This window comes from Pan troglodytes, chromosome 12 (assembly GCF_028858775.2).
Source record: "Pan troglodytes isolate AG18354 chromosome 12, NHGRI_mPanTro3-v2.0_pri, whole genome shotgun sequence".
NCBI classification, from domain to species: Eukaryota; Metazoa; Chordata; class Mammalia; order Primates; family Hominidae; genus Pan; species Pan troglodytes.
In genome coordinates this window covers 27,074,837-27,101,994 of record NC_072410.2, presented here as the reverse complement: position 1 = coordinate 27,101,994, position 27,158 = coordinate 27,074,837, and the positions used below count along the sequence as shown (strand labels likewise).

General features: G+C 37.7%; 1 protein-coding gene across 18 annotated transcripts in view; it reads right to left on the bottom strand.

Moving 5' to 3' along the window:
• The window catches only part of ANKRD36C (ankyrin repeat domain 36C), a 165,451-nt gene extending 141,184 nt beyond the window's left edge, over positions 1-24,267 (bottom strand). For 7 of the 18 annotated variants that reach the window (XM_054678581.2, XM_063789626.1, XM_054678585.2 and 4 more), the window contains exons 1-6: positions 22,116-24,267; positions 17,902-18,016; positions 17,563-17,736; positions 13,073-13,179; positions 11,463-11,600; positions 8,938-9,005 (exon numbers count right to left, since the gene is read on the bottom strand). In XM_054678581.2, the coding sequence (XP_054534556.2) occupies positions 8,938-9,005; positions 11,463-11,600; positions 13,073-13,179; positions 17,563-17,736; positions 17,902-18,016; positions 22,116-22,312 (799 nt within the window). In that variant the 5' untranslated portion in view covers positions 22,313-24,267. Of the gene's footprint in view, positions 1-8,937; positions 9,006-11,462; positions 11,601-13,072; positions 13,180-17,562; positions 17,737-17,901; positions 18,017-22,115 lie in introns of those variants that run through there. The other 11 variants (XM_063789633.1, XM_063789630.1, XM_063789636.1 and 8 more) reach the window with 9 other exon arrangements.
• Between the last annotated feature and the right edge of the window lie 2,891 nt (positions 24,268-27,158).

Below are 27,158 nucleotides of genomic sequence, written 5' to 3'. Positions count from 1 at the left end.
ATCATGTTGGAAATTCTGAGGATTTTAGGAGTTGTATGACAGAAAATGGGGTTGAAGACCAAATATATATTTCATAATATGACATTGGTGGTTTTACTGACTGCAGATTCAGGTACCCATGGTCAACCATGGTCCATAAATAAAATTCCAGATGTATATACATCATAAGGTTTAAATTGCCTAAGATTCTGAGTAGTATGACAAAATTTGAGCCATTACATCCCAGTCTGCCCAAGATGTGAATCGTCCCTTTGTCAAGTGCATACACATTATATGTGATATCTACTCACTAGTCATTGACATAATCTGTACCTAACATCCAACCAACAATATCATCATGGTTCACGGATCCAAGATCACGTGAAGCAGATGATCTTCTTTCTGACATGTAGTCAAATAGAAGGTCAATAGTAGCCTAAGACTACATGGCAATGCCTACTGCATTTGCCTCACTTATCACATAGCCATTTTATCATCTCACATCAGTGCAGAAAGTAGGGTGACTATAGTACATGATATTTTGTGAGCTCACATTCACATAACTTTTATTACAGTATATTGTTACAATTGATCTACTTTACCATTAGATATTATTAATCTCTTATTGTGCCTAATTTATGCATTAAATTTTATTATAGATATATATATATTTTTAAAAATTATTGTACACATAGAGTTCAGCACTATTCATGTTTTCAGGCATTCACTAAGGGTCTTGAAATCTATCCCCCATGTGTAAGAGGAAATTACTGTACTTATTTTGTTGAAACACAACAGTTTCTCCACCTCTTCAGTTTAAACTATTTAGGATAAAGCACTCTAATTCAAAAAATCTAGATCTATGAAAACTGTACTCTGTTCTATGGCAAAACACAGGATACAGAGCAGGGTCAAGGATCCCTGCAAAGACTTTTCAGCTGCCAGTGCAGAAGAGCCTAAGAGAGATCAGTGTCCTTACTCTCACTAATCCTCTCCTAGGGAAGATTCTGGTAGTTTGCTTAGTTCTAGCTATTCATTCACCCTATGTAGGGCACAAACAATCCTTAAATTCAGCTTTCATTTTTAGCTCCTTCAAAAAAACACACACAGAGAAAATATCACTCCCTTAAAAGCTTATCCAATCTGAGTCTTGTTTCCTTGTCAGAGAGAAGCTTATAAAGAAATACTGGGAATGGTATGGCAAGTTGCCAGGGAGTCCTTTCTAATATATAAAATATATATAAAGGAACCATAAACTCACTGGAGCTACCAAGATGTGCCAACAGTTGTCTCACTACCTAGTGGGAAAAACAACAACAACAACAACAAATCTTTGTCACTTTATGTAAACAAAAATAGTATGACTCTCTTGGCATTTTTCATGATGGAGAACCTAGTTATAAGTGAGTCATGTTATAATAATATAGACTGTTTTCAAAGTGATCCCTCAAAGAAAGAAGGTGAATAAGAAACATATTTGTATGCCTACAGTATTCACTAGCTGGTCTTATTTCCAACTGCAAGGTAAATAGGAAAGACTTTCTGACTCCAGTTTTATAAAGTACAACCTCTTGAGATTGTCCCTTTCCACTGCTAGTCTATCTGGACCCATCTCACAGAGAAGGATGATCCAGTTAGTGCTGTGTAGTACACAGCATGAAGTCATTTTCCTCAACCCTCCCCATTATGTGGCAAATGTCTATATAAATTATGCTTTTTCAACATGTAAAGCATATGCCATTAAATCCTACATTAATAAACTAAAAGCAAAAAAGCACAATGCATGGCTTAATTGAATACATTCAACTGTCTTGGAAATTATGTTCTGTAATATAGAAAAAGATATCCACTATGTTATCCTTAATATATGACTATGCTGGACATATCAAAACTATGGGGACAGCAAAAATATTAGTAGTTGACAGGGGTTAGTTGTGAGGGAGGAATAAAAAAAGAGAGACAAATTTCAGGGCAGTGAAAGTATTCTAATGGCGGGTACATTTATTATACATTTGTCCAGCTTTATAGAAGGTACAATACCAAGAGGGAACTTAAATATAAACTATGGACTTTGGGTGATTATTATGATGCAACAATGTAAGCTTCTCAGTTGTAACAAATGTACCACTCAGGTGGGAGATATTGATAATGGGGGGAGCTATGCATGTGAGGGGGGATGGCATATATCAAAAATCTCTTTAGGTTCTTTTCAATATTGCTGAGAATATAAAACTGCTCTTAAAATAAAGTTATTAATTTTTTAAAAAGATATTCACTGAATCTTCTATTACTAATATATTGCTATATTACCATATATTATAGCAAGATGTACTCAATTTGAAACACAATATGAATATTCTCTCCAGAATTATAGTATATAAAAGTACATAAAGCAAATAACTTAACTGTATTAACAGGCAAGAAAATAACTGATAAATGATTGATTTTTTAAATTTCATAATTATAAACAGAAATTTAACAAAATATAAAACAAAACTGAACCATCTATATAATTAAAATGAAACAAATTTTTTATTTTAATTTTAAATGAGAAATCATTACTTATTTTATCTAACCATTTTACCGAAAGGTTAATCGAATAAGAACAGACTATAATTACCTAATATTGCCATAGTAACTTCTGTATAGAAACCTGTTAAATATTCACCAAAATTCCAAAATCTAACAGCACAGAAACTTAGTATTTCATATTAAGTTGCAACTGATGCAAATCAAATAAGCACCATGCTATGTTATATTACCATGTTATTCACTATCAAACAGAATTTTTAAGACACTTAAAATTAAGTTGGGGCTGTAACTGCTGTGAAGAAAATAATTCATATAACAGTCATAAGACTGTCATTCTTAGAAAGGCCTACATGCAAAACTGGCCTTTGCTGGTGTTTGGAAATTTGCATTTTAAAGGTTTGTCACCATTTCCTGAGAAAAGTAGCTCACTATACCTAAACTGTTTGCATAAACAATGTGGTTGACTCTGAACAGCTGCTTTTCTTCTGGAAGTGTGGAATTTTTGTATATGTGTGAGACAGAATGCCTATGTAACTAGTTTCCATAAGAACCTGGGATACTGTGTTAAGTCTCTAGTCAGACTCATACTGGTAGACAATATTGCCCATGTGATGTTAAAATTTGAAGCTACAGGAATTCAGCACATCCTGGTAACTCCACAGGAGAGGGCTCCCGGAAGCTTGTGCCTGGCTTCCCCAAGACTTGCCACATGCCCCTTTGCCCTGAGCCAATTTTACTATGTATTCTTTCACTGTAACAAATCAAAGCCCAGAGTAGCACTGTTTGCTGAGTCCTTCCAAGTGAATCGCCAAACACAGAGGTGGTCTTGGGAAACTCTGACATAGTAGCATTATATGAAATTAGTTTTCTTTAAGGTGATGTGACCTGTGACTACGATCAGAAGGCTGTTTATAAAACACCTTTCCCTAATCTGTTCTCCTTAACAGTTGCCTTTGAGATTCCTGTATTTCCACATGAATAAATCCATAAAGGAATAGAAATAATTATGCCAAAAAATAATGAAAAACAAGCAGCAATCCTATTTTAACCAGAATAAAAATTTGAGAATATGGATGATTAAAAATATATCCCATAGTATGAAAGCTTCTAGAAGAGAAACAAAAAGATCACAGCCAATTGTCTTCAACTCACCAAGGTTTCTTTTATAATAACTGGGGATCAGGCCAGGTGCAATGACACACACCTGTAGTCCCAACTACTCCAACGGCTGAGGCAGGAAGATTGCTTGAGATCAAAAGTTTGAGGCTGCAGTGGAGATTGTGCCTGTGAACAACCATTGCACTCCAGCCTGGGAAACAGAGTGAGACCCTGTCTCTAAAATGTCTCTAAAATGTAGTAGGCTGGGGGCGGTGGCTCACACCTGTAATCCAAACACTTTGGGAGGCTGGGGCGGGCGGATCACAAGGTCAGGAGATGGAGACCATCCTGGCTAACGCGGTGAAACCCCGTCTCTACTAAAAATATAAAAATTAGCTGGGCGTGGTGGTGCATGCCTGTAGTCCCAGCTACTTGGGAGGCTGAGGCAGGAGAAGCGCTTGAACCCAGGAGGCAGAGTTTGCAGTTAGCCGAGATCGTGCCACCGCACTCCAGCCTGGGCAACAGAGCGAGACTCAGTCTCAAAAAAAAAAATCTATTAATAAAAACATACATAAAATAATTTGCATCATTCAGGTCATTGTGATAATTATAGAAATACATGTAGCCGTTGGCTATAATACTGTACTATCGATCATAGAGCTCATTTAATTTGTTTCTAATCTTTTTTCTTAAGTTCTTATAAAACTAAAAATATCTATTAAAACTAAAAATCATCTGTTAAGGGCAGTTCTTCATAGAACAGGTCGAAAAGTCAAAAACTGCATTTAAAATGTAGGATGAGTTATCCACTTCTGCTCCCAAACAGTGGGTTTTTCTTATTAAGTGCCAATAGGACTTTAAACTCATTTTGGGGAATAAAGGAAGTTATAGACCAGCACGATGGCTCGTAACTATAATTCCAGCACTTTGGGAGGCTGAGGCAGGAGGATCACTTGAAGCCAAAAGTTTGAGACTGGCCTGGGTAAGAGAGAGAGACCCTTGTCTCTAAAAAATAAAAAATAAAAAAGTTAGCTTGGTGTGGTGGCATATGCTTGTAGCAGTATCAGCGACTTAGGAGGCTGAGGTAGGAGGACCACCTGAACCCAGAAGTTTGAGGCTGCAGTGGGCTATGATCACACTATTGTACTCTAGCCTGGGAAACAGCAAAAGACTCAATCTCAAAAAAAAAAAAAATCAAGAAACTTATATATAGATGGTTAAAGGTGTGGTAATCCAACTGACCAAATATTCCAGCTAAGTAACAGATTACCAATATTTGAAGAAATATAATACCAGAAAAGTGTTTTACATTAAAACTATGTCAAGTTTGAAAATTTAAAAGACACCTTAAGTGTCTTAACTTAATTTGAAAATTTAAAAGACATTTAAAGTTTGAAAATTTAAAAGAAACTTAAAATCTTAAAGGAGCAGCATCACTTACACTGTCACTGTGCTAAAGATATAAAGAAGTTTAGCATTAAAGATTAATAGAATACCAGATATACTTTAGAATAGGTAGCTAATTCTCTTAAAAGAAAATCCTATATAGTTGTCAAAAATACCTGTGTTAGAAATGTGTTCTAATAATATTTTCTTTAGGGATGAAATTCAAAAGAAAACAGTAAAAGCAGAGATATTACAAGAGGTCATGAAAAGGGAATTGCACTAAAACAAAGTGTCCCAGAACACAGAGACTTGGTATACTTAGCATATCATCTTATATTTTTCTCCATGATGTTATATAAAAGACGTCAGCTTCTCCAAACTGCTGGTCTGTAGGCTACTTCTTTTTTTTTTTTATACTTTAAGTTTTAGGGTACATGTGCACAACGTGCAGGTTTGTTACATATGTATACATGTGCCATGTTGGTGTGCTGCAGCCATTAACTCATCATTTAGCATTAGGTAGATCTCCTAATGCTATCCCTCCCCCCTCCCCCCACCCCACAACAGTCCCTGGTGTGTGATGTTCCCCTTCCTGTGTCCATGTGTTCTCATTGTTCAATTCCCACCTATGAGTGAGAACATGTGGTGTTTGGTTTTTTGTCCTTGCCATAGTTTGCTTAGAATGATGGTTTCCAGCTTCATCCATGTCCCTACAAAGAACATAAACTCATCATTTCTTATGGCTGCATAGTATTCCATGGTGTATATGTGCCACATTTTCTTAATCCAGTCTATCCATAAACTCATCATTTCTTATGGCTGCATAGTATTCCATGGTGTATATGTGCCACATTTTCTTAATCCAGTCTATCAGTGTTGGACATTTGGGTTGGTTCCATGTCTTTGCTATTGTGAATAGCTACAAACCACTGCTCAATGAAATAAAAGAGGATACAAACAAATGGAAGAACATTCCATTCTCATGGGTAGGAAGAATCAATATCGTGAAAATGGCCATACTGCCCAAGGTAATTTATAGATTCAATGCCATCCCAGCAACCTACCAATGACTTTCTTCACAGAATTGGAAAAAACTACTTTAAAGTTCATATGGAACCAAAAAAGAGCCCGCATCACCAAGTCAATCCTAAGCCAAAAGAATAAAGCTGGAGGCATCACACTACCTGACTTCAAACTATACTACAAGGCTACAGTAACCAAAACAGCATGGTACTGGTACCAAAACAGAGATATAGACCAATGGAACAGAACAGAGCCATCAGAAATAATGCTGCATGTCTACAACTATCGATCTTTGACAAACCTGAGAAAAAGAAGCAATGGGGAAAGGATTCCCTATTTAATAAATGGTGCTGGGAAAACTGGCTAGCCATATGTAGAAAGCTGAAACTGGATCCCTTCCTTACATCTTATACAAAAATTAATTCAAGATGGATTAAAGACTTACACGTTAGACCTAAAACCATAAAAACCCTAAAAGAAAACCTAGGCAATACCATTCAGGACACAGGCATGGGCAAGGACTTCATGTCTAAAACACCAAAAGCAATGGCAACAAAAGCCAAAATTGACACATGGGATCTAATTAAACGAAAGAGCTTCTGCCCATCAAAAGAAACTACCATCAGAGTGAACAGGCAACCTACAGAATGAGAGAAAATTTTTGCAACTTACTCATCTGACAAAGGGCTAATATGCAGAATCTACAATGAACTCAAACAAATTTACAAGAAAAAAACAAACAACCCCATCAAAAAGTGGGTGAAGGATATGAACAGACACTTCTCAAAAGAAGACATTTATGCAGCCAAAAAACACATGAAAAAATGCTCATCATCACTGGCCATCAGAGAAATGCAAATCAAAACCACAATGAGATACCATCTCACACCTGTTAGAATGGCGATCATTAAAAAGTCAGGAAACAACAGGTGCTGGAGAGGATGTGGAGAAATAGGAACACTTTTACACTGTTGGTGGGACTGTAAACTAGTTCAACCATTGTGGAAGTCAGTGTGGCGATTCCTCAGGGATCTAGAACTAGAAATACCATTTGACCCAGCCATCCCATTACTGGGTATACACCCAAAGGATTATAAATCATGCTGCTATAAAGACACATGCACATGTCTGTAGACTACTTCTGATTGAAACTTGAAACTCTCGAAATGCGGCTGTGTTATGATTCCATGTTGGAGAGAGTTGGGATGTATGTGCTTTGGACAAGGTGGTTCCAGTTACTGCTGCCAGACTTTTGTTTCAGAATGCATCCAGAAGAACTTATCAGGGATTTCAGTACAAACTAAGTATTTCCACAAGGAGCAGATAAGAAGACCACAGTTTTTCTCACACATTACCCTTAGGTTTTGACAATTCTGTAAAAGTGTGGGCACATGTACTCAGAAGTCAAGACCATTTTCCCTGACCCTGTGCACGTAGCTTCTGCAGTTACAAAAGGGTTACGCAGGATCTTGGTAGATTTGTTCCTCCATATTTGGACAACAGACATACCAATCACATCAATAGCCCACATTACACCTCAAAAATGGTTCTTTTGAAAAGGGTACCGCCAAAGAGCTTTTAAAAGTTAAATCTAATTGGCTTTTGAGTAATCTTACTTGTTAGAATTCATACTCCCTCCTTAAAATTCTCACTTTTTTTATTTTTGCAACATCACTTCCTCTGACTCCTCTCCTACTTTTCTCTAGCCACTGCTCATTCTCCTTCACCAACTCTTTTTTTCCTGGGGGTGTGGAGGGAAAGTTCACATTCCCAGGGTTTTGTCACAGGATAGCTTCTCATTCTACATCTGCATCATGGACAGCTCATTGAGATCGATGACTTTGCCTAATAATTATAATAACATCATTCTACGTCTGCATCTCCAACCTCAGATTTGGAGGGAAGGGAAGTTATTCTTCCCTGTTGACCAGCTGTACTTCTCCAGTCAGTGAACATGTCCTACTCCTTTCTTGTGTGCAGTATAAAGGCCAGTACACAACCTGGAAACCTATGAATGATCCAAGATTTCTCTCTCCCCACTAATGTTTTACATTCAATGTTCACTAAATCATATTGACTGTACCTCTTTTCTGCTTCTGCTTTATATTTCTACTGCCACCAAATAAATATGTTTATATTTCCTAGATCAACATGGCCTCTTCACTGATGGTTTTCACAGGAAAAAAATTCCCTATCAACTATTATTGTTTTTTTATAAATAAAAAATTAAGTAAAACAAATAAAGAAGGCATACGGGCAAGAAAAAGACCAACATTTTAAAATGAGTAAATGGAGTAAATTTACTTTATTTTACCATGGATGGGTGAACACCTTACACTAGATTGATAGTAGTTCAAGCATCGAACTACAAGCAAACTAAAGCTTCAACTACTGCAAAAGCTTCCTTTCTCTAGCTTACTTTCTTGTACTCAGAATACAATATATAATATATATAACATACCAAATATGTATTTTCAACAGCATGGGGATTGGCAGCACTAAATCCCATGTTGTTCAAGGGCCAACTGTAATTATTGATTCATTTAGTAATTGCAAAGAATTTATTTTACAAATTAAATAGAAGTTCTAATTATATAAAAAGTCTAATTCATTATTATGTGACTATAAAAAAAATACAACATAATAACTTAAAAATTTGTTTTCTTATTTACACAAAAAGATCATCTAGAATATTAGGAACCATAATTAAATAATAATTTTTTTCAAACAATACTGAGATTATAAATTACCTACAATTAACTTTTTAAATAATTATAAAATCTAGACTACTAAGTATTTTTTAAATGTGTGCAATTTAAACAGTGATTTTTTTAAACTGCTTTTTTGTAATCAAAACATCTTTATTCTTTTTTATCTATGGTAGTACCATCAAGAGTAATTCACTATCAGAAATCTTACCTGGATTGCTATTTATAGAAAGCTCTTCATGTTTCTTTCTTTCGTATTCATAAATTAGTTCAAAAATGCTATGCATAAAAATAAACGAAATTAATATTTTAATACTATTATCAAAAACATTTACCAAATATACTAAATTATTAGAGTATCTTGAACAATATCAGGATGTTAATTATCCTATACACTTCTCTTCTGTAAGCTCTACAAACTTCTTAGTACCTTTCTAATTAAATAATAATAACAGGTGAAGTACTCATGAAGTGAAGGCAGTATAGCTCAGCAAACTATCTCACATCGGCTTGACATAATGGAAAGTCACCTTCCTGGCTCTTACTGGAAGGTCCTGGCTCTATAGCCAACAGGTATTTGCTCTTAAACAAGTTGCTTCTCTTAGGCACAATGTCTTCTTCTAGATTTTACTATCTTCTTTCACTAGGTTGTTATATAGGTTTAATGAAGCAGCATTTTTAACATTCACAGAGAAATAGTAAAGCAGTGGAGTTTGTTCTTGAAATTTATTGCTGAAACTATTTTGAAATCCCAAATCAAACCCAATGTGTATTTTTTCATAGGTTCTAATATTCAAATGCTTCAGTTTAAGAAAAATGTTAAGTCCTAATTTTGCTTATTGTTCTATTATTTGTGGCTTATAATTCAGGTTATCTCAACTATTTCTTAATTCATAAATAAATTAATTTATGAATACATTATTTCATTAAAATAGGTAACACGATTGTTAACTATTATTGAGCTCATCAATTCCAAGGGCAGAAAACTAACAGATGTCAAGATCTGGCTTGGGCTACAACTACTACTTCTCTACAGACTCTAACTGAATGAGCAGATGTTTGCTAGAATGATGGTTCATCTCCATCAGTGATGTTATCTCCAACTGACATGGAAGACAAAACCCTACTTTCATTTTTTTTAAGTTCCATGAAGTAGATGCAAGTTGACATTTTCTCATTTCCAAGATACATACTAGCAAAATATTTACACAACACCCCATGTGTTACTTATCTCCATTCTCAGTTTATAGATCACCTTACACAAATGTTTTTGTAGTGAAAAATCACAATTCTAATATAAGGCCACCCATTTTGTTTTGATTCAAACTATGACTTAGCTAGCCAGCAAACAGTCAAATGACCTTCCCGTGACTGCAAAATATGAAATGCTTCACCATGCTAATTTTCTCCGTATTGTTCCAATTTTAGTATTTGTGCTGCCAAAGCAAGCACAAAGCCTTACTTTTACATATAACTGCTGATAAGTCGTGGATGAGGGTTAGCTCTGTTAAATCTAACTAACCAACTTGAGACTCAGATAATTCCGATGAATGGCTTCCTGCAAAGTAGAATCCGAAAATATTTTATAAACTTGAGATAGTGATGCAAGCAGCTTGAGAGATCTTCATTATTATAGAAAACAGATCACTTGAGGGGCCAACCACAAGTTGATGCCTACTACTCTAAGGAAGGATGGCATAGAAGCTTCCACTACCTGAGAAAAGCTCTTACGCTGTTTATATAAAAAGTCTCAGGGTACAGATCTGGTAGCAATAAAGAAGAACACTGTGATCTCTTTCTACAACATTATTTGAATATCTGTGACAGTTTAGAACTATCCCAACTAATATTTGCTTTAAAGAGAAAAAAAAGGGACTCAAAAAATAACTCACCATGAAGGTCTAGAAGCCCAGGTTAAAATGTGGGCTTTACATCAGGTTTTGAGTGTGGGTGAAAGTGTCAATTTGCTCCGTATGTATGTTGATAAAGTTAGAATATCCAGCTAACAGAGCAAGGTTCTGCTGTTTTGGAAACAATGGCTGAGCATATAAGTATGTGCAACTGAACTAAAAAAAACAGTTGTAACTTTGAAGCCTTTTTATGGATCAACATGAAGATTGAGGGATGTCAAACAGAAAGGGCATCCTGGTGGCAAAGGTTAATCACTACCAGACTGCAAGAGTACTTTCAATGGTAAGAAAGCAACAACAGAATCAATGAAAACAAAGCAATGATTAGAATGTCCTTTCCCCTTCTCCTTCTGACTTGTAGACACTGATTGTCTTCCTTGGACTTAGGGAACCCCTTAGGTTCTTGAAAAATTCCATGATCAGGCTATAGTAGATGGTCCCCAGTGCACAGCACAAGGTTTTTTGATAAACTGGACATTTTGAGACCCAAATAACTAATTAGAAAAATCAAAGATGTGAAACTACTTTACCCTATGCATAGGGGTTATACTGGAAATAAAATGTACAACATTGGAATCCCTAAGGAGAAAAGTCCTGAAAGTTTCAATATCAAGAATCTTGCACCTACTGCTACTTATCTAGCCTTTTTCTTGATTTCTGGCTGATGAAGTTGCACAACTCTCGAAAACTTAAAAACTTGAAAATTTGTCACTTGAAAACTACTTGAACCAAACTATGCAATCTCACCTGATATATAAGATGCAATTGCTACAATTATTTTAAACTTCAATTTAGTGTTCATTAGCCTTTTTATGTAAAGACTTACACTCTGTTCTTAGCCTCACTGGCATAATCTTCTGCAAGCTTTCCATACACATCTCGAGAAAACACATCAATATTGTGCTGCAGAAGAAGAATGACTATATCTTTTTCTCCAAGAGTAACAGCAAGTATGAGGGCTGATCTAAAATAACAGAGAGGTAATTAAAAACTTTAATGACATTTTAAAAGCTTAGTTTATATACTTTATCAACTTAATATGTTGCCTGTCCATGTAGAATTAACCCAATTACATGTACTAAGAAACAAGCATCTTGGGTGCTCAAGGGTATATCTTTGCAAGTTACCACAAAGGTTAAAAGCAAGGAACAAAAAGGAAGCCTCTTGTCCCACTGTGGTATGACATAAAGTTGCTAACTTAAAGTCCTTTGATGGGCAAGAAACTATGCTCAGGCCACCTATCTACAGTAGGCAAATTTAAGTGAAAAATTATTCATTTCTTCCCTAGTCTGATACTATACATTATAATGCAAAATCAGCTGAAGGGTCAGATAAGAGCTATCTGCAGGCTTAAAACAATAATATTAATAGGAATGCTAATAGTAGTAGTCGTAGCTTCAGTTAATGATGCTCATAAGCATGTGCTAGGCATTTAATTAAACACGATATATAAATATATGTATATGGAGGATAATAATATATCCTTCAAGGGTGGTTGTGTATAAGTAACACCACATATATATAAAATATATATTGTATATTATATATAATCTATAAAATATATAATATACATTGTATATTATATATTATCTATAAAATATATAATATATAGTATATTATATATTATCTATAAAATATATATTGTATATATTATATATGATATATGATGTTACTTACATTATATTCTTACATACATATGTGTGTATATATAATATATGCACATACTTATATGCTCAGCCATTGTTTCCAAAACATCAGCACCTTGCTCTGTTAGCTGGATATTCTAACATTATATATATATATATATAATGTTACTTACACACAACCACCCTTGAAGGATATATTATTACCCTCCTTTTCACAGAAGAAAACATACTTGGTGATAAGTAATGTTACCAAGGTCACACATCTAGCAAGTGGGAAAGCTAGGGATTAAACCCAGTCCTGTGTGAACCTAAAGCTTGTCTTCATTAAAGTAAAGTTTTATCCATTTAAAGCTATCTTTTCTCCCCCTCCCCATATCAATTAAAAGCAACATCAAAACACAGTAGAAATGAAAAACTAACATGAAACCCCTTTAGCTACTGTAAGATCATACAATCAAAAGCATCACATTATTACATTGTAAATAACACCACATCATACTATAAATAACAAACATCTATCAATATACAGAGCTTTCTATATATAGAAGCCTTTTATGTGTATAATGTCTATATAGAGAGATGAATCCTGCTATACACTGTTCTTTATGTTACTCAGTCCAAATAATTGTTTTTCTAACTAAGTGATGATCTGTGTTGATATTTCTCACTATATCCCAATAATTAAAAGTTAGTCTTCTTATTAATGTAAAATTTGTGACTTCAGTGACCGCTACCACTCTAAAATGACACTCAGGTTTAAAAACAACACAATAAGAACTAAGGTCTGTACCTGCCAAGATAATCAACGGCATTTATATTTGCTTTTTTCTTTAATAAAAATTCCACCATTTTCACTTTTCTTTGACTCACAGCAAGGAACAGTGGTGGATATTCATCCTGTAAAATAACAGCAACAATTTATAATCACAAAATTACATATTTATCAACTGAAATGAAAACCTTATGTAAGATCCTGTGAGCTTCAATATATACAATTGAAAGGTCGTAAGAGGTAGTCCCTTTCTTTTCCCTCCTCGGTGCTTTTCTATGTTCTGCTCCTTCCCCTGGAAACAACCTCCTCTGCCTCACCACAAGAACTCTGGTCATCTCCAAAACTCGCTTCAAACATTTCCCAGTTCCAAGAATCTTTGCTTCTGTCCCAGCATTTAGCATGGCATGTTTCAAGGATTTAATTGTTTCCCACCTGAACCAAGAGCTTCTTGAGGGCAGCAGCTGTATTTTTTTCTCTATGTCCTCAAACTCTAAGACACAGTAATAAATGTTTCAGGTATTTTTATTAATGATCTAAATTATTATCTATAGAGCGGTGTTTCTTAAACTATTAATATATTCCAAAGGATATTTACTTTACCAGAATTTGAACATTATACCCCAAAAGAGAGACTCCATGATCACCCATGTTTGAAAAATGTTACAAAACTGTGCATTATGTGTCTAGTATTTGAGAAATCTTTTGAACTTCACCTAATCCCTATTTGTAAATACTTATTTTGGAGAATGTTAACATTTGAGAAATGAGAGTTTCAGGGATACAGTTGTGAGAGCTTACCAGTAAAGGTGGAGGTTTCCTCTGGGTGACACACACTTGCCTCATTCTCTTCTATCGATGGTGTGAGAATCTCAGGTGACAATGTCAGGAGCTCCTGAGCACCTGAGCACCTGACATTGTCATCTGAGATTCTGACACGATTGACAGTTCATTTGAAGCCTATCTCTTTTTAATTCAGAGAACCGGGCTCTGAATTAATAGAGATAGGCTTCGAGTGAACTTTCACTGCTTATTATTAAATAGTCCATGAGTTTTCTCTAGTAATATTTTTATCTTAGCTGTCAGAAAGCTCTGTATGAAATGTTATTCTCAATTACAATCTTAGGACCCTGATGCAAATATTTATGTAATTATAATCTTAGGACCCTGGTACATAACTCCTTTAAAAATTTATTTATATTCTAGTTTCCAATTAATTCTTACCTAACTTTTTTTATTTTAGGTAAAATATCAATCAGAAATAAAAACACAATGGCTTATCAATTAAAGCTCTAATAATGACTTATATGTATTATTTATAGCATAGTGAAAGCCACTAAATTATTTGCATCATTTATTTATTTATTTATTTATTTATTTATTTGAGATGGAGTCTCGCTCTGTCGCCCAGGCTGGAGTGCAGTGGTGCCATCTCGGCTCACTGCAACCTCCGCCTCCCAGATTCAAGCACGAGAAATTCTCCTGCCTCAGCCTCCCGAGTAGCTGGGACTACAGGCGTGTGCCACCACACCCAGCTAATTTTTTGTATTTGTAGTAGAGAGGGTGTTTCACCGTGTTAGCCAGGATGGTCTCAATCTTCTGACCTCGTGATCTACCTGCCTCTGCCTCCCAAAGTGCTAGGATTACAGGCGTGAGCCACTGCGCTCGGCCAATTACTTGCATTTTTAGGAGGCAATGCTGAAGAGAAAAATATAATGTTGTCTGCAATATGCATAACCTATGCAACTATACCATGATTCACCTTAAAAAGCTTACATGCATTCTAATGGGAAGATGATTATTTATGGTATGTATAAAGATAAATAGTTTATAAAACACCACCATCTAAATTCAAAAGTTCAACCCGATTACCAAAGATTTATATAAAATATAGACTCTACATTTAAATAACTATAAAATGTCTTGAAAACCTTGAAATATTTACTAAAATATATTATAAAACAGGGCTTGTAAAGTCATCCCTACAGAGGCAAGGGAGATGACCTGAGGAAGTGAAGTACCTAGGTAGGCACAGTAGCAAAATGGAGACCACATGCCTCATAGAAAGGGGCAACCTCTGCACAGCATCCAAAACCTGAGATAGGCTCAAGGGACACCAGATTGGATTCTCGAATAGAAGCCTGGAATCCAGATCTGTGCACAAGTCTCCTAAACCTTCCATGTTGAGACAATTTGTAGAGGCAAACTAAACACATCTATGGGACACATTTGGACTATAGACCTTGTATTTTTATATTTGCTATGGATATGTCTCCAAGGGATTGTATGTAAAGCAAGTATTTTCATGTAAAATACTTCCTTTCTTTAGTTTCAGATTTTTTTTTCCAAAATAGGCCCAAGAATGCCATAAAAATTGTTACTAAGAGTCTTAATACCCACTTTGAGCACTTTTACAACATTCATTCATTTATAATTTATGTTTAATTTTCCCAGATTGTTCACCAAATGGATAATTAGTTCATAGGACTGCTGCAACTAAATTATTAAAATAATATTAACTTATAATTCTAGTTTCTATATTGTAACCTAATTTTTTTTATTTTAGGTAAAATATAAATCAGAAATAAAAATACAATGGCTTATCAATTAAAGCTCTAATAATGACCTATATGTATTCTCTGTATTCTTACTAACTTCATGGTTTTCAGTGTTTAAAACTGCTATCCTGATTATGCCACAGTTCTATGTACTTAACTGACATACTGAGGCAGTCCATAATAGAGCTTCAGCTTTAAAAAAAGGTTTAGAATTTCTTACTATTGTAATTGAGAGAACCCCGCTTTTAATAATGATGTATTGACCTAATCACCAGAATGATAACAAAGAGACTCAGAGTCCTGAAAGAGTCAGTCTCTACTTATTAAAAGAGTCCACAATAGCAAATTTCTAATGACCCTATGAATGGCAGTGAATAAGTGATGGTGGCAAAGAAAAGGTGTTATTCTCATGCTGATAGATACTGCAAATAATAGTCCTTTTCACTTCCCAACCACAGAGGTAGAGACAGGTAAAAGTCAGGCCAATATTATTGGAAAGGAGAAATTTAAAGGAAGCAGCACCTATCTCCAGCTCTTCTAGAGATTTTTTGTGTGTTTGAGATATGGGAATTTATATTACACTTATCTATTCAGTGGTTCTTAACCAGCAGCGTATCAGTGTCTCAAGAAATGTTTTATTGTTGTTGTTGTTGTGTTGTTGTTGCTGTTAGAGGCAGTGTCTTAATCTGTTGCTCTGGCTAGAGGCACCACCATGCCCAGCTTCAAGGAAATATTTTAAAACATACATGTCCAGTAATATTTAATAGTAAATATTAGATTTACTATATTAAAATCTTCAGGGGATATCCTAGACTTAGAGATTTGCTTTTAATTTCCCCAGGTTACTGCCATGCACAATTCTAACTGCGAACCAGCACAGTTGATAATCACTTCAGTCTCATCTCTCACTCACATGGCAAATTCCCTTTATCGTTTGGGATTTGGCCGAAAAGAGGAAAGAGCAAAAGATAGAGCCATTCACTGAAAACTTCATTTACTTTTCCTGGGTAGGGGTAGGGAAGAGACTAGTAAGCTCAAAATCCAACTTGATTTTACTATTTATAAGCTCCGTATCTCCCACCTGCCCATCAAGACATTCTGGACTTGAGAGTAGAGTTTAGATGCTTATCTGAGTGGCTGTTTCTGCCAGAATTGAATAATGTCCATTAATTATGTGTTCTTCTCTCTGCTGAACTGTGTGCCGCTTCATCACCACTGTTCACTGCCAACCTGGTTTCCTCAGAGTCCTACCAAAATTGATCCCTGGGCAATTTCACAACTCACAAACTCTTTCCCAAAGTAAGAATAATCATCCCCAAAACTGAAGCGATCCTTGTCTAAACATATAAATTGAAAACAAACAACTAAACACACAAAAACCCTCTCCACAGTATTTTCCCTCATTACCTAATTTCCAAATTAGCTTGTGCATTTCTGATTGCTCTCCTTTTCTTCATTTTTCCCTCTTAAGCCTTTCCACAGAGGAATCACTTTCAAATGAAATCACCTTCACATACAATACTTGTCAACAGCAACAAGATGTACATTTATTGTGAAATTCTTTAATTTTCTTTGAAATTTAAAATAAAGCCTATTTATAAGGGCCAATTTTACTTTCCTGTGTCACTTCACACTGATTAGAAAAAGAGTAATTTAGTGGAAAAACACTTAACTATTACCTTTCCCAAATTCAGTTGTCATGAATTCCAAATTTATTGTAATTCATGTTTGTATAATTATTTACCGTAAGTGCATGAAAAAAAGCTGTTCCCTATAATGCTTCTTTAAAAGTTCCAATATTTAAAGTAAAATCTTAGACAGTTAAGGCATTTCAAAATATTTTCATTCAAGGAATGTTTGAGCTTCCAAATATGAAAAATTGACCCTTACATGTGTCAATGTTAAAATAAATGCATTTCAGATAGTTTGAAAATAACATTGGTTGACCTATACCTTGCTGCATTCTTCAATATTTGCACCATGTGAAAGAAGTTTTTCTATCATGGATGTATCTTCATTATACACAGCGTAGTGCAGAGCAGTCCTTCCAAAGACGTCCGTAATATTTGGATCGGCGCCATTTTGCAGCAGAAGAGTTGCACAAGCCTCCTGCTTCAGTTGTACAGCCTGTCAGTATTAGACCGAGAAACATGCAAATACTGAAAAATCAAAATAAACACTCCGTAGGATTTCCTACTAGTTATATGGTGGTATTCCAATGAGATAAATTCATTTTATCCTATGTACTTCAACCAAATCCATCTCATGCTCAAAGAGTCAGCTACTATGTACCTTGATCAGAGGTGTCCTGTCTTCACGGTCGCAGAGGTTAAGCTCACATTTTCTGGACACCAGGAGACGTACCATTTCCGGTTGGCCAGTGGCACAGGCCAAATGTAGGGCAGTCCTGTGAAAGTGACAGGACTTTTTAAAACATGTAACTGTAAGCATTAATTAGCATGTTATTTCTCTGTCTTCAAAACAAATATGTAATTTTCTTGTGAAGAAAGTACATTTGTTAGCGCTTATTACCACATTAATGAAAGAGCAGGCTATTTAATAGAAAAGCCTTGGCTTTTGGATTCAGTTTAATTGGGGCTTAAAATTTACTGTAAGCTCTGTCACTTAGCTGTTATTTAGCCTTTCTTCGCTTCAATTTCCTTATCAATAAAATATATAAGAGAATAGTAGCTATCCCACAGAACACTGCTGTGATGCTTACATAAGAATCTATGCACAGCATTTAGAACACTTTCTAACACAAATAACAGCTCAATAATTTTTAGATGTTACTACTTACAAAGACATTTTAATTAAGTAAAATGATACAATCATATCTACATTGAGGTATCTATTAAAGATTAGATGTATCATTGTATTTCAGTCATTCTCAGATGCTCATTTTCTCACTATTCTCTTATATAAGCTACTATTCTCTTATATATTAACATCTCCTGACATTGGAATACTGTTTACAATTCATTATTTATTACATTTATAACTGGCAACATTTTAAACATTATCTTAGTGATATATAAAGTAATGTGGCATCACCCAATCCGTGATGCCTTACATTAAGTGGGATACAGTTCATAGAACAGGCAGTTCTACTCATATAATTGGCACCTAAATAAAGTACTGTGGAAAAAGAAGGCAAAAAAAAAAAAACAACAAATTTTTAAAACAAAGTAATTCTTACTTTAATTTTCAAAATAAAATAATCCAAAGAAAACTCAGGATTCAAATGAATAGGTATGGCTCATTTTTTTCAATACTTACAGAATGTTATGTAAATTAGGTATTTGCAATGATTAATAGTAGTATTTGAGACTGTCATAAGTTTCTGAAATGGCAGTTAAAAGTTATCTTTCACTATTTTCTAACTTCAGAATTGCTTTTGTTTAAAAAAAAAAAAAAGGAATAAAAGATCCAATTGGGATTCAGTCCTAATGCTTCCATTTTAAATCTCAGCTTGCTCAGGCTGGGCAGGTAAACATGAAGTTGTTAAGGGTGGAAGAGTCCTGAGAGATGGTGGAATGTGTCTGCTACGTAATAGGTATTCAGGTTATGCTTGATGAATAACTGGATTGAAAGAATGCATACATACAGTTGGGAAGTTTATTATGAAAAAAACATAAATTAAAGCAGTGCTTTTGGAATAGTGATAATCACTTATATTTGCTCAATTTCATTTTCATGAGGACACTGATAAACTAAAATAATTAATTTAAAATTGTTTGCTTATATGTAATAAAACTATAATAAAAACCTATTTATATACTAAAATCTATGCATAATAAGCACAAATAAAAATATTCCCTCTGCCTCTGAAGAGGCTAAAAGTTCACAGAACATACCAATAAACAAAAAAATAAAAATAAGGCCAGGCACAGTGGCTCACACCTGTAATCCCAGAACTTTGGGAGGCCGAGGCGGGGGGATCACCTGAGGTCAGGAGTTTGAGACCAGCCTGGCCAACATGGTGAAACCCCGTCTTTACTAAAATATACAAAAATTAGCTGGGCATGGTGGCACACATCTGTAATCCCAGCTACTCAGGAGGCTGAGGTGGGAGAATCACTTGAACCTGAGAGGCAGATTGCAGTGAACCAAGATCATGCCACTGCACTCCAGGCTGGGCAACAGGGTGAGACTCCATCTCAAAAATAAACAAACAAACAAAGAAATAAATAATAAAATAAAATAGAAACTGAGAATTATTTTTTCTTTGCAAGATTTATATTTCTTCTTTTCCCAAGGATAATTTCATTAATAAAAAACATTTACTAGAAGTTTTAAACATGCTGATCATTTATACATCACAGATAAGAAAAAATATCACAATACCCCTGCCAGAAAAGAAGAAATGTTATATTTTGTACACATATTTGGCTTACAAACACCATAGATTGTTTGTGTGTATGTATAATCAAACCAACTTTTTTTCAGAGCACATCTTCACACCTCAACATACGTCTGCATCTACTGACATCTGCAAAGATCCCATATTGTCCCATCCTATGGATGCACTGAAATTTATTGATAAATTTATAAAATTTATAAAATCCATTATAAGGGGTTTTCCAAATACATTGCTATTTTAAGCAGTGCTGAGAAAAACAAATTGCATGTATCTCTATTTCCTAGAGATATTTTAGTATAATGGAATTGATGGGTGAAGGGCACATACATTTTTACAGTGTGATACCAAAAAATTGTCTATTTGAAAAGTCATCAGAAATGTAAACTTTAAACAGCAGTATATGTACTGCTACCCTTTACCCTCACAAACTTGTGGATAGAAAATAGTATTTCATTCCTTTTTTAACTTAAATACCTTCTCCTCCCAGGAACACTAAATATTTTTTTCCCATGTGCATAGGTTGCTTGAATATCTGAAAAAAAAAAATGCTTTGCTCTATTTTAAATGAGAGCTCTTGTTTATTTGAAGAATTCTCTGTAAAATGAAAATCACTTTTTTATCTAATATGTATATACACATATTGTCTTTTAATTTTTTCTTATAAACTGAATTTTTTTTATTTTGCTAAATTGACCTTCAGAATGTGTGCTTGTGATATTTGTAGGAATATAAACATGAATCAATATAAGTAGGCATTTGTGGTTTTTTCTGTTATCTCTTATTTTGTGCATTTAAAGTTTTTAATCTACATTCCATAACGAACTTATTTCTGTGACATAAAAATCTAGCCAGATTTCTCCAAATAGTTAGCAGGCACTTCATTTATGAGTAATTCATCTTTTCCTACTAATATGAAATGTCACCATTATCCAATTCTATTAGATTGGTGCAAAGGCAATTGCGGTTTTCGCCATTACTTGTAATTGCGGCAAAAACCGCAATTGCTTTTGCACCAACCTAATAAATTCTTACACATATTGGTGCGTTCCTGGATTTTCTAACCTGTTCCGTTCACTGATTTGTTGTTTCAGCTGTTAGTAAATAACTTGTGGAAATTAACAGCACATTTTCATATCTAGAAAGGCAAGTCTTTTTTGACTCCATTTCAAAAGTTTTCTTAATGTCGTCACAATAGTAAAAGACAGCATGAGTAATTCAAAAATGTTAACACTTTGATAACTTTATTTGGATTATGTAAAATTTATAAACACAGAAAGAGCTCAGAACTTTAGAAAAATGTGTCTTTCTATTCAAGAACACAGACCATCTTCCCACTTCAAAGTTTCCCTCTAAGATCCCTCAGTGAAAACCAAATTGACATAGGTGTCCATTGATATCAAATAAATATTGGATTTTTATCCAAAGAATTTTTAGTCAGGAAGTTGATATATTATGGAAATGATTTCTCTCGTTATGCACCTTTCCATAATGTATGTAACATTATGCTTTAAAATGTGTACATTAAAAATAAAACGCTGTACATGCTGAATTTTATTAGTGAAATCACTTTAAAATGATTTATAAAGAAGCAGCATGGTGAGTGATTGGAAACCAGCTGAAGTTTTGTTTTTGTTTTGCTGCTTGTGAAAATGACCTGGGTGCTCGCCCCCGCCAAGGTTTCCACATCCCAGGTGCGGCTGAGCCTGCCAGGAAAGAAAGTCCAGCCCCTTTGGTGACAGGACTCGCCCCCCTCACCTCTGCACCCCTTTCCGCCACCCCATTCACCCCCACACCTCACCCCCACCTCCAGTCCTCTATCCCATTGAACCCTCACCCCATCTCCCCACCCCACACCCCCTACCCCCCAAGCCTTCATTCCGTCCACCTCAGCCCATTCACGCCCCCACCCCATGCACCCCCTACTCCCCACTCCCATCCCCCAACTCACTCCACACCCCGCCACCCCATATACCGCCACTCCCCAGGCCCCGCTCCACTCACTCCCACCCCAGCCAGGCACCCCCTAGCCCCCGTCCATACCCCGAGCCCCGGACCATCCGCCCCGCAGCCCTCAGCCTGGAAAGGGGTACTTCTCCACATCCACAGGCCTCCTCCCGCAGCCCCGGCTCCCGGCCCCCATTACCTTTCCTTCCTGTCTCTCTTATTGATGTCATAACGCGTGAGCAGGATGAACTTCAGTTCCTCCAGATCACGATAGAAGACAGCTCTGTGGATCCCCTTCAGATGATACGGTTTAATGGGGTATTGGGGAAATAAGAAGCCATCCGAGCACAAGCGGTCCCTGAGGGTGGGCCACCTCTTCAGCTCCTCGTCTTCCATAATGGTCGGCTGCAAATTGTAGCCTGCAGCCGTATTTCAGCTCGCCTTCGGGGATCGCCGCCTCCGAAGAGCAACAGCAGGCAAAGCAGTCTGTCCACGGACCTTCGCACAGACTCTCAGCGCCTCCCGCCTCTCAGCAGAAACGCCCAACAGAACGGTTAGAACCAGCGAGCACGCGCACCTTAGCCGGCCCTGCCCAACAGGCCCGAGGCAGAGAAACCGCCCTAGCAGCTCTCGCGCGCCCAGTGCAGGCGGCGGTTACTGCGGAGGTGCCGCGGGCTGGCGGGGCTCCCTGGAGCGCGAGGCGCACCCTGCCCCAGGGCCTGTTTAACTGTCGCCCGCGCGCTCTTCTCTTCCACAGGCTCCCGACGCTCGGAGCCCCCCGCGCTGGGCCCTCTGCAGCCCAGGGATGGGGTTGAGTGGTGCTTCTCCGCCTGGTGCCACCGCTGGGCCCACAGCCCGACATCGCCACTGCGTCGCCCCCGGGGTCCGCGCTGATGGGTGCGAGGCGGGAGGACGGGATCCGGGGTTGCCACAGCTGCAGCCAGGGCACCACTTGCAGGCGGCACTGCAGCTCGGGCTCCGGCGGGGGCTGGCGGGGCTCCCGTGGGATGGCCTCCTGGGCCCTGAGTGCGCCCCCATCAGGCCGGAGGGTGCGCGCCTCCTGCACCCCCGGCCGAAGCCCATGCCCGGCGCTCCTGCCGCAGACTGCCTGACTTGCCGCGGCCAGGCTGGCCCCGGGGTCCGCGCGGCTGGAGGCGCAGGCCTGGTCGGGGATTCCCAATCCTCGGGGATCCCTGCTCCATGTGCTGGTGGCGGCTGCAGCTGCAGCGCCCGTGGGCTGACGTGGCTTCCCGGAGCTGCGGCCGGCCAGCGCCCAAGGGCCCACAGGCTGCGCTGCCCTTGCCAGCTGCTTCTGACCCGCGCCCAGAGCGCAGGACCTGGCGCTTGGCACTCTGCAGCCACCGGGATGAGGCTGAGCGCCGGTTTTCGGCCTCGTGGCGCCGCTGGGGCCACAGCCTGACTTCACCACCCCGTCGCCCAAGTCCTATGATGGGCAGGTGTGAGGAGGGGCAATCGGGGTTCCCAAGGCTGCTGCCTGCATGCCACTCCGTGAGGAAGTTGAAATACGTGATCTCTAAGATTCCTCCCAGTTCTTCACCTCATGAGACAAATATAAATCAAGTAACATTCGTTATTGTGATTAGAAAAGCTGCATTTACACACGTTAGCCACTAGATGGGGACGTGCGATTGTTACAATGCTGAAGGTTTCCCGTATTTCTTTATTTTTTATTTGGCCGCTAGAGGGCACGCCTGCACTGCACTTAAAGTTGACTCCTTTTAAGGAAAGACAAAGGAATTCTTGGATTTCTCCATTTTCCTCATCACCTGTGCTTATCAGAGAATTCCAGGGGCAAGCTACCCTTTCCAATTCATCACTAACTTATAAACAAAATTCTAAGGAGTAAGGAATGCTTCTTACTTACTTCCTATAACATACGTAAGAATGAATGCTCAAAATAAAAGTAATTTATTTAAAACTTGTGTTGAGTAATTATAACTGCAAAATTTTTGCTCATGTTTTTCATATGCTGTTCATTTGCAAATTATTAGAAATCTACATATTCTGTTCATCTCAGCATTATTTATAACAGGGAAAAATTAGACACTAGCCAAAAATCTAAAAACAGGGAACAGTAAGGAAAAAGCAAATGGTTCTTTAAATCATCATCACTAAAAGTGGTTGTGACTTAAAATAATGACATAAAAGATGCTTCTACGTTGTTGAGTAAAACATCAAGATAAATTTAAAATTCTATTTCAAGCTTAACATATTCATTTAAAAAGAGAAAAGAGATTTTAGAGAGTTTATCTTGTTGGATTATCGGATGTTATTTTTCTCTTTTTAATGCCATATACTTTTCAAATTTTCAGTGGGCTGGTATTACTTTTGTATTTAAAAAAGAAAAATATAAGGAAAAAGAAACCTGTCACACACTTTCTAGTGGATTTTACTGATCAGTCATCTCTGTATTTCTGGCATCAGCAAACTGAGCCAGAAACTCAGTGCCTCCCATTTCTTTCTCTTTTTTTTTCAGACGGAGTCTTGCTCTGTCGCCCAGGCTAGAGTTCAGTGGCTCAAACTTGGCTCGCTGAAACCTCTGCCTCCCCGGTTCAAGTGATTCTTCTGCCTCAGCCTCCCAATTAGCTGGGATTACAGGTGCCCGCCACCACACCCGGCTAATTTTTGTATTTTAGTAGAAACGGGGTTTCACCCTCTTGACCAGGCTGGTCTCGACTCCTGACCTTGTGATCCACTGGCCTCGGCCTCCCAAAGTGCTGGGATTAACAGACCTGAGCCACCGCGCCAGGCCAAGTGCCTCCCATTTCTTGTATTCACCTTTAAAACTCCTGCAATGAAGGACTCCCTCCTCCCTCATCTAACCTATTATGTGTGTGGTGAGTTCTGACTATGATATCATTCCTGATGTGAAACCGAAGTCTCCCTCTTCTAATTCCATCCATTGGTTCAGTTCTGCCTTCTGACAGAGTCCACGCCAGACTTCACATTTCTCCCAATCATCTTTGTCCTACAAGGGCTTTCTATTATTCAAGCTAAAGAGATACCAGTGATTCCATTCGTTCATTCAGTTAACATTTAGGGGCCACATCTTGTGCTATGTCCTGAGATTTGCCAATGAGCAGAGCTCAGAGTATTGAAAAGACAAACACATACACCAGGCATTTTACTATGCTGTGTTGTGTGCATGACAGGAGCACACAGGGCATGCAGGCACCAGTGAGAAGGGCCATTCACCAGACTTGAGAGGTCAGCAAAGGTGCTCTGAGGAAACACCTTCTAAACTGAGAGCTGGAAAGAGTGAGACAGGAAAGCAGTAAGAGGTAGCGTTCTGAGGAGGAAATCTCCGAGATGGGACAGGGATGCGTGTGGAGAGAATGCCCTTCCCATCCCCACTCTTCATGAAGTCTCTACTCTGTCAGGGTCTCTCTGCCCTGTGAGCTGCTTGAGGACAAAGACTGTTTTATAAAAATTTTTATTTCCTCCCTCTGTCTTCCTTAAACACCTAGCCCAGTGCCTGGAACATAAGAAACCATAATGAATTTTTGTTAGATGAGTGAAGAGTGCTGAGTAGAGCAGAAATGTCACATGCCTCAGTTTAAATATGGGTCATCAGTTTTCTTTCTTTTTTAACATAGAAGTCAAGACTTGATCTCTTACAGCTTCAAGATACCATTAAAGATATAATCATCCTCATGTATTTGAGCTTTGTTTTCACCCATTATGTTATGACTGCTGTCCATTGTTCCATGACACAATTCTCCATCTTTCTTCATTTTCTTCCATTTCAATTAACTCATTTATTTACATATGGGAATGGAACATATAACATAAAATCCACAAGTAAGACTTCCCAGATCCTCAGCTTCTTTCTCTGGCATTAGCCACTGTTTCTAGTTTCATGAGCATCTGCTATGGTTTGAATGTATCCCCTCCAGAAATCAAATATTACATATGTGATAGCATTAAGAGGTGGGGCCTTTTGGAGGTGATTAGGCTATGAGGGCTCTGCCTTCATGAATAGGATTAGATATGCTTAGAAAAAGGCATGATGGAGGAAGTTAGACTCCTTTTGCCCTTCAGTCTCCTGCCATGTGAGGACACAGCACTCCTCCTCTCTGGAAGACGCAGCCTTCAAGGCGACATCTTGGAAACAGAGACCAGACACTCACCTGACAATGAATCTAATGGCCCCTGGATTTTGGACTTCCCTGCCTCCAGAACTGTGGAAAAAACCAAATTTCTGTTCTTTATAAATTACTCAGTCTATGGTATTCTCTCATAGCAGCCCAAAACAGACAAGACTCTAGGAAATCAATTTGTATTCAGCACATCAACAAAATTCTTTACAAATGGGACTCCCCCCAATAGGTGGGTGTCACTAAAGAGAGGTGCCCATAAGCATGAGACAATGACCACGTGGCATGAGCAACGAACTACGATGAATGAGCACATGTTACCACCACTAAAGACAAAACTTACATGACTAGATGACAACAAAATAATTTCTTATAATGAATTTCTCATTGTATTTTTTCTTAACCTTCCCTCCATTTAGTCAGGAATCTGGCTCTGACTCACACCTGAAGGACAGACAAGGACTTTTGTTTCCAAAAGCATAAACTGAAAGGAGAACTCACAGAGTCTACAGAAAAGAGAAAAGACATTTGTCAACAGAGAGTGTTTATTTATCTTTTTCAACTGGAGGGAAAGAGCAGGGATGAGGAGAGGAGATGCCTTCAGTATTGGAAAAAAACAATATCATAGGGTTTTCCATCCCGGTACTAACAAAATTATAAAGGCCAATAAGAAATGACTGATAGCAATAAAACAAGGAAAGGGGCATAGCCTAATACAGTAAAGAAACTGGTGACTCAGAGAAAGGAAAAGAACATTCTGGAGCAAAATAGAGAGGGACAGCATTTAGCTCCTAAGTTCCTGTTCCATCCTCCAGCCCCACCCTCCACATCCACCTCCAAATCTGGTGATTTTGAGCATAGTGAAGCACACTGACACTGAAGGGTGTCCTTATACAATCCTCCACTTGCTGGTGACTGGTGGAAACAGATGCTGGGGAGAAACAGGAGAAACAAGGTGGAGGGACATCAGGGTGCACTTCCTCTAAGAGAAGTCAAGGCTACACATGGAATGAGGAAAGCAAACCAATGCCCAGGGGAGTCCTCATGGTACTGAAACCAGAAGAGCCATCTGTTGCCCAAGCATTCTAACCAATGCTCAGAGCCCTCAGCTGCCCTTTCCCTCT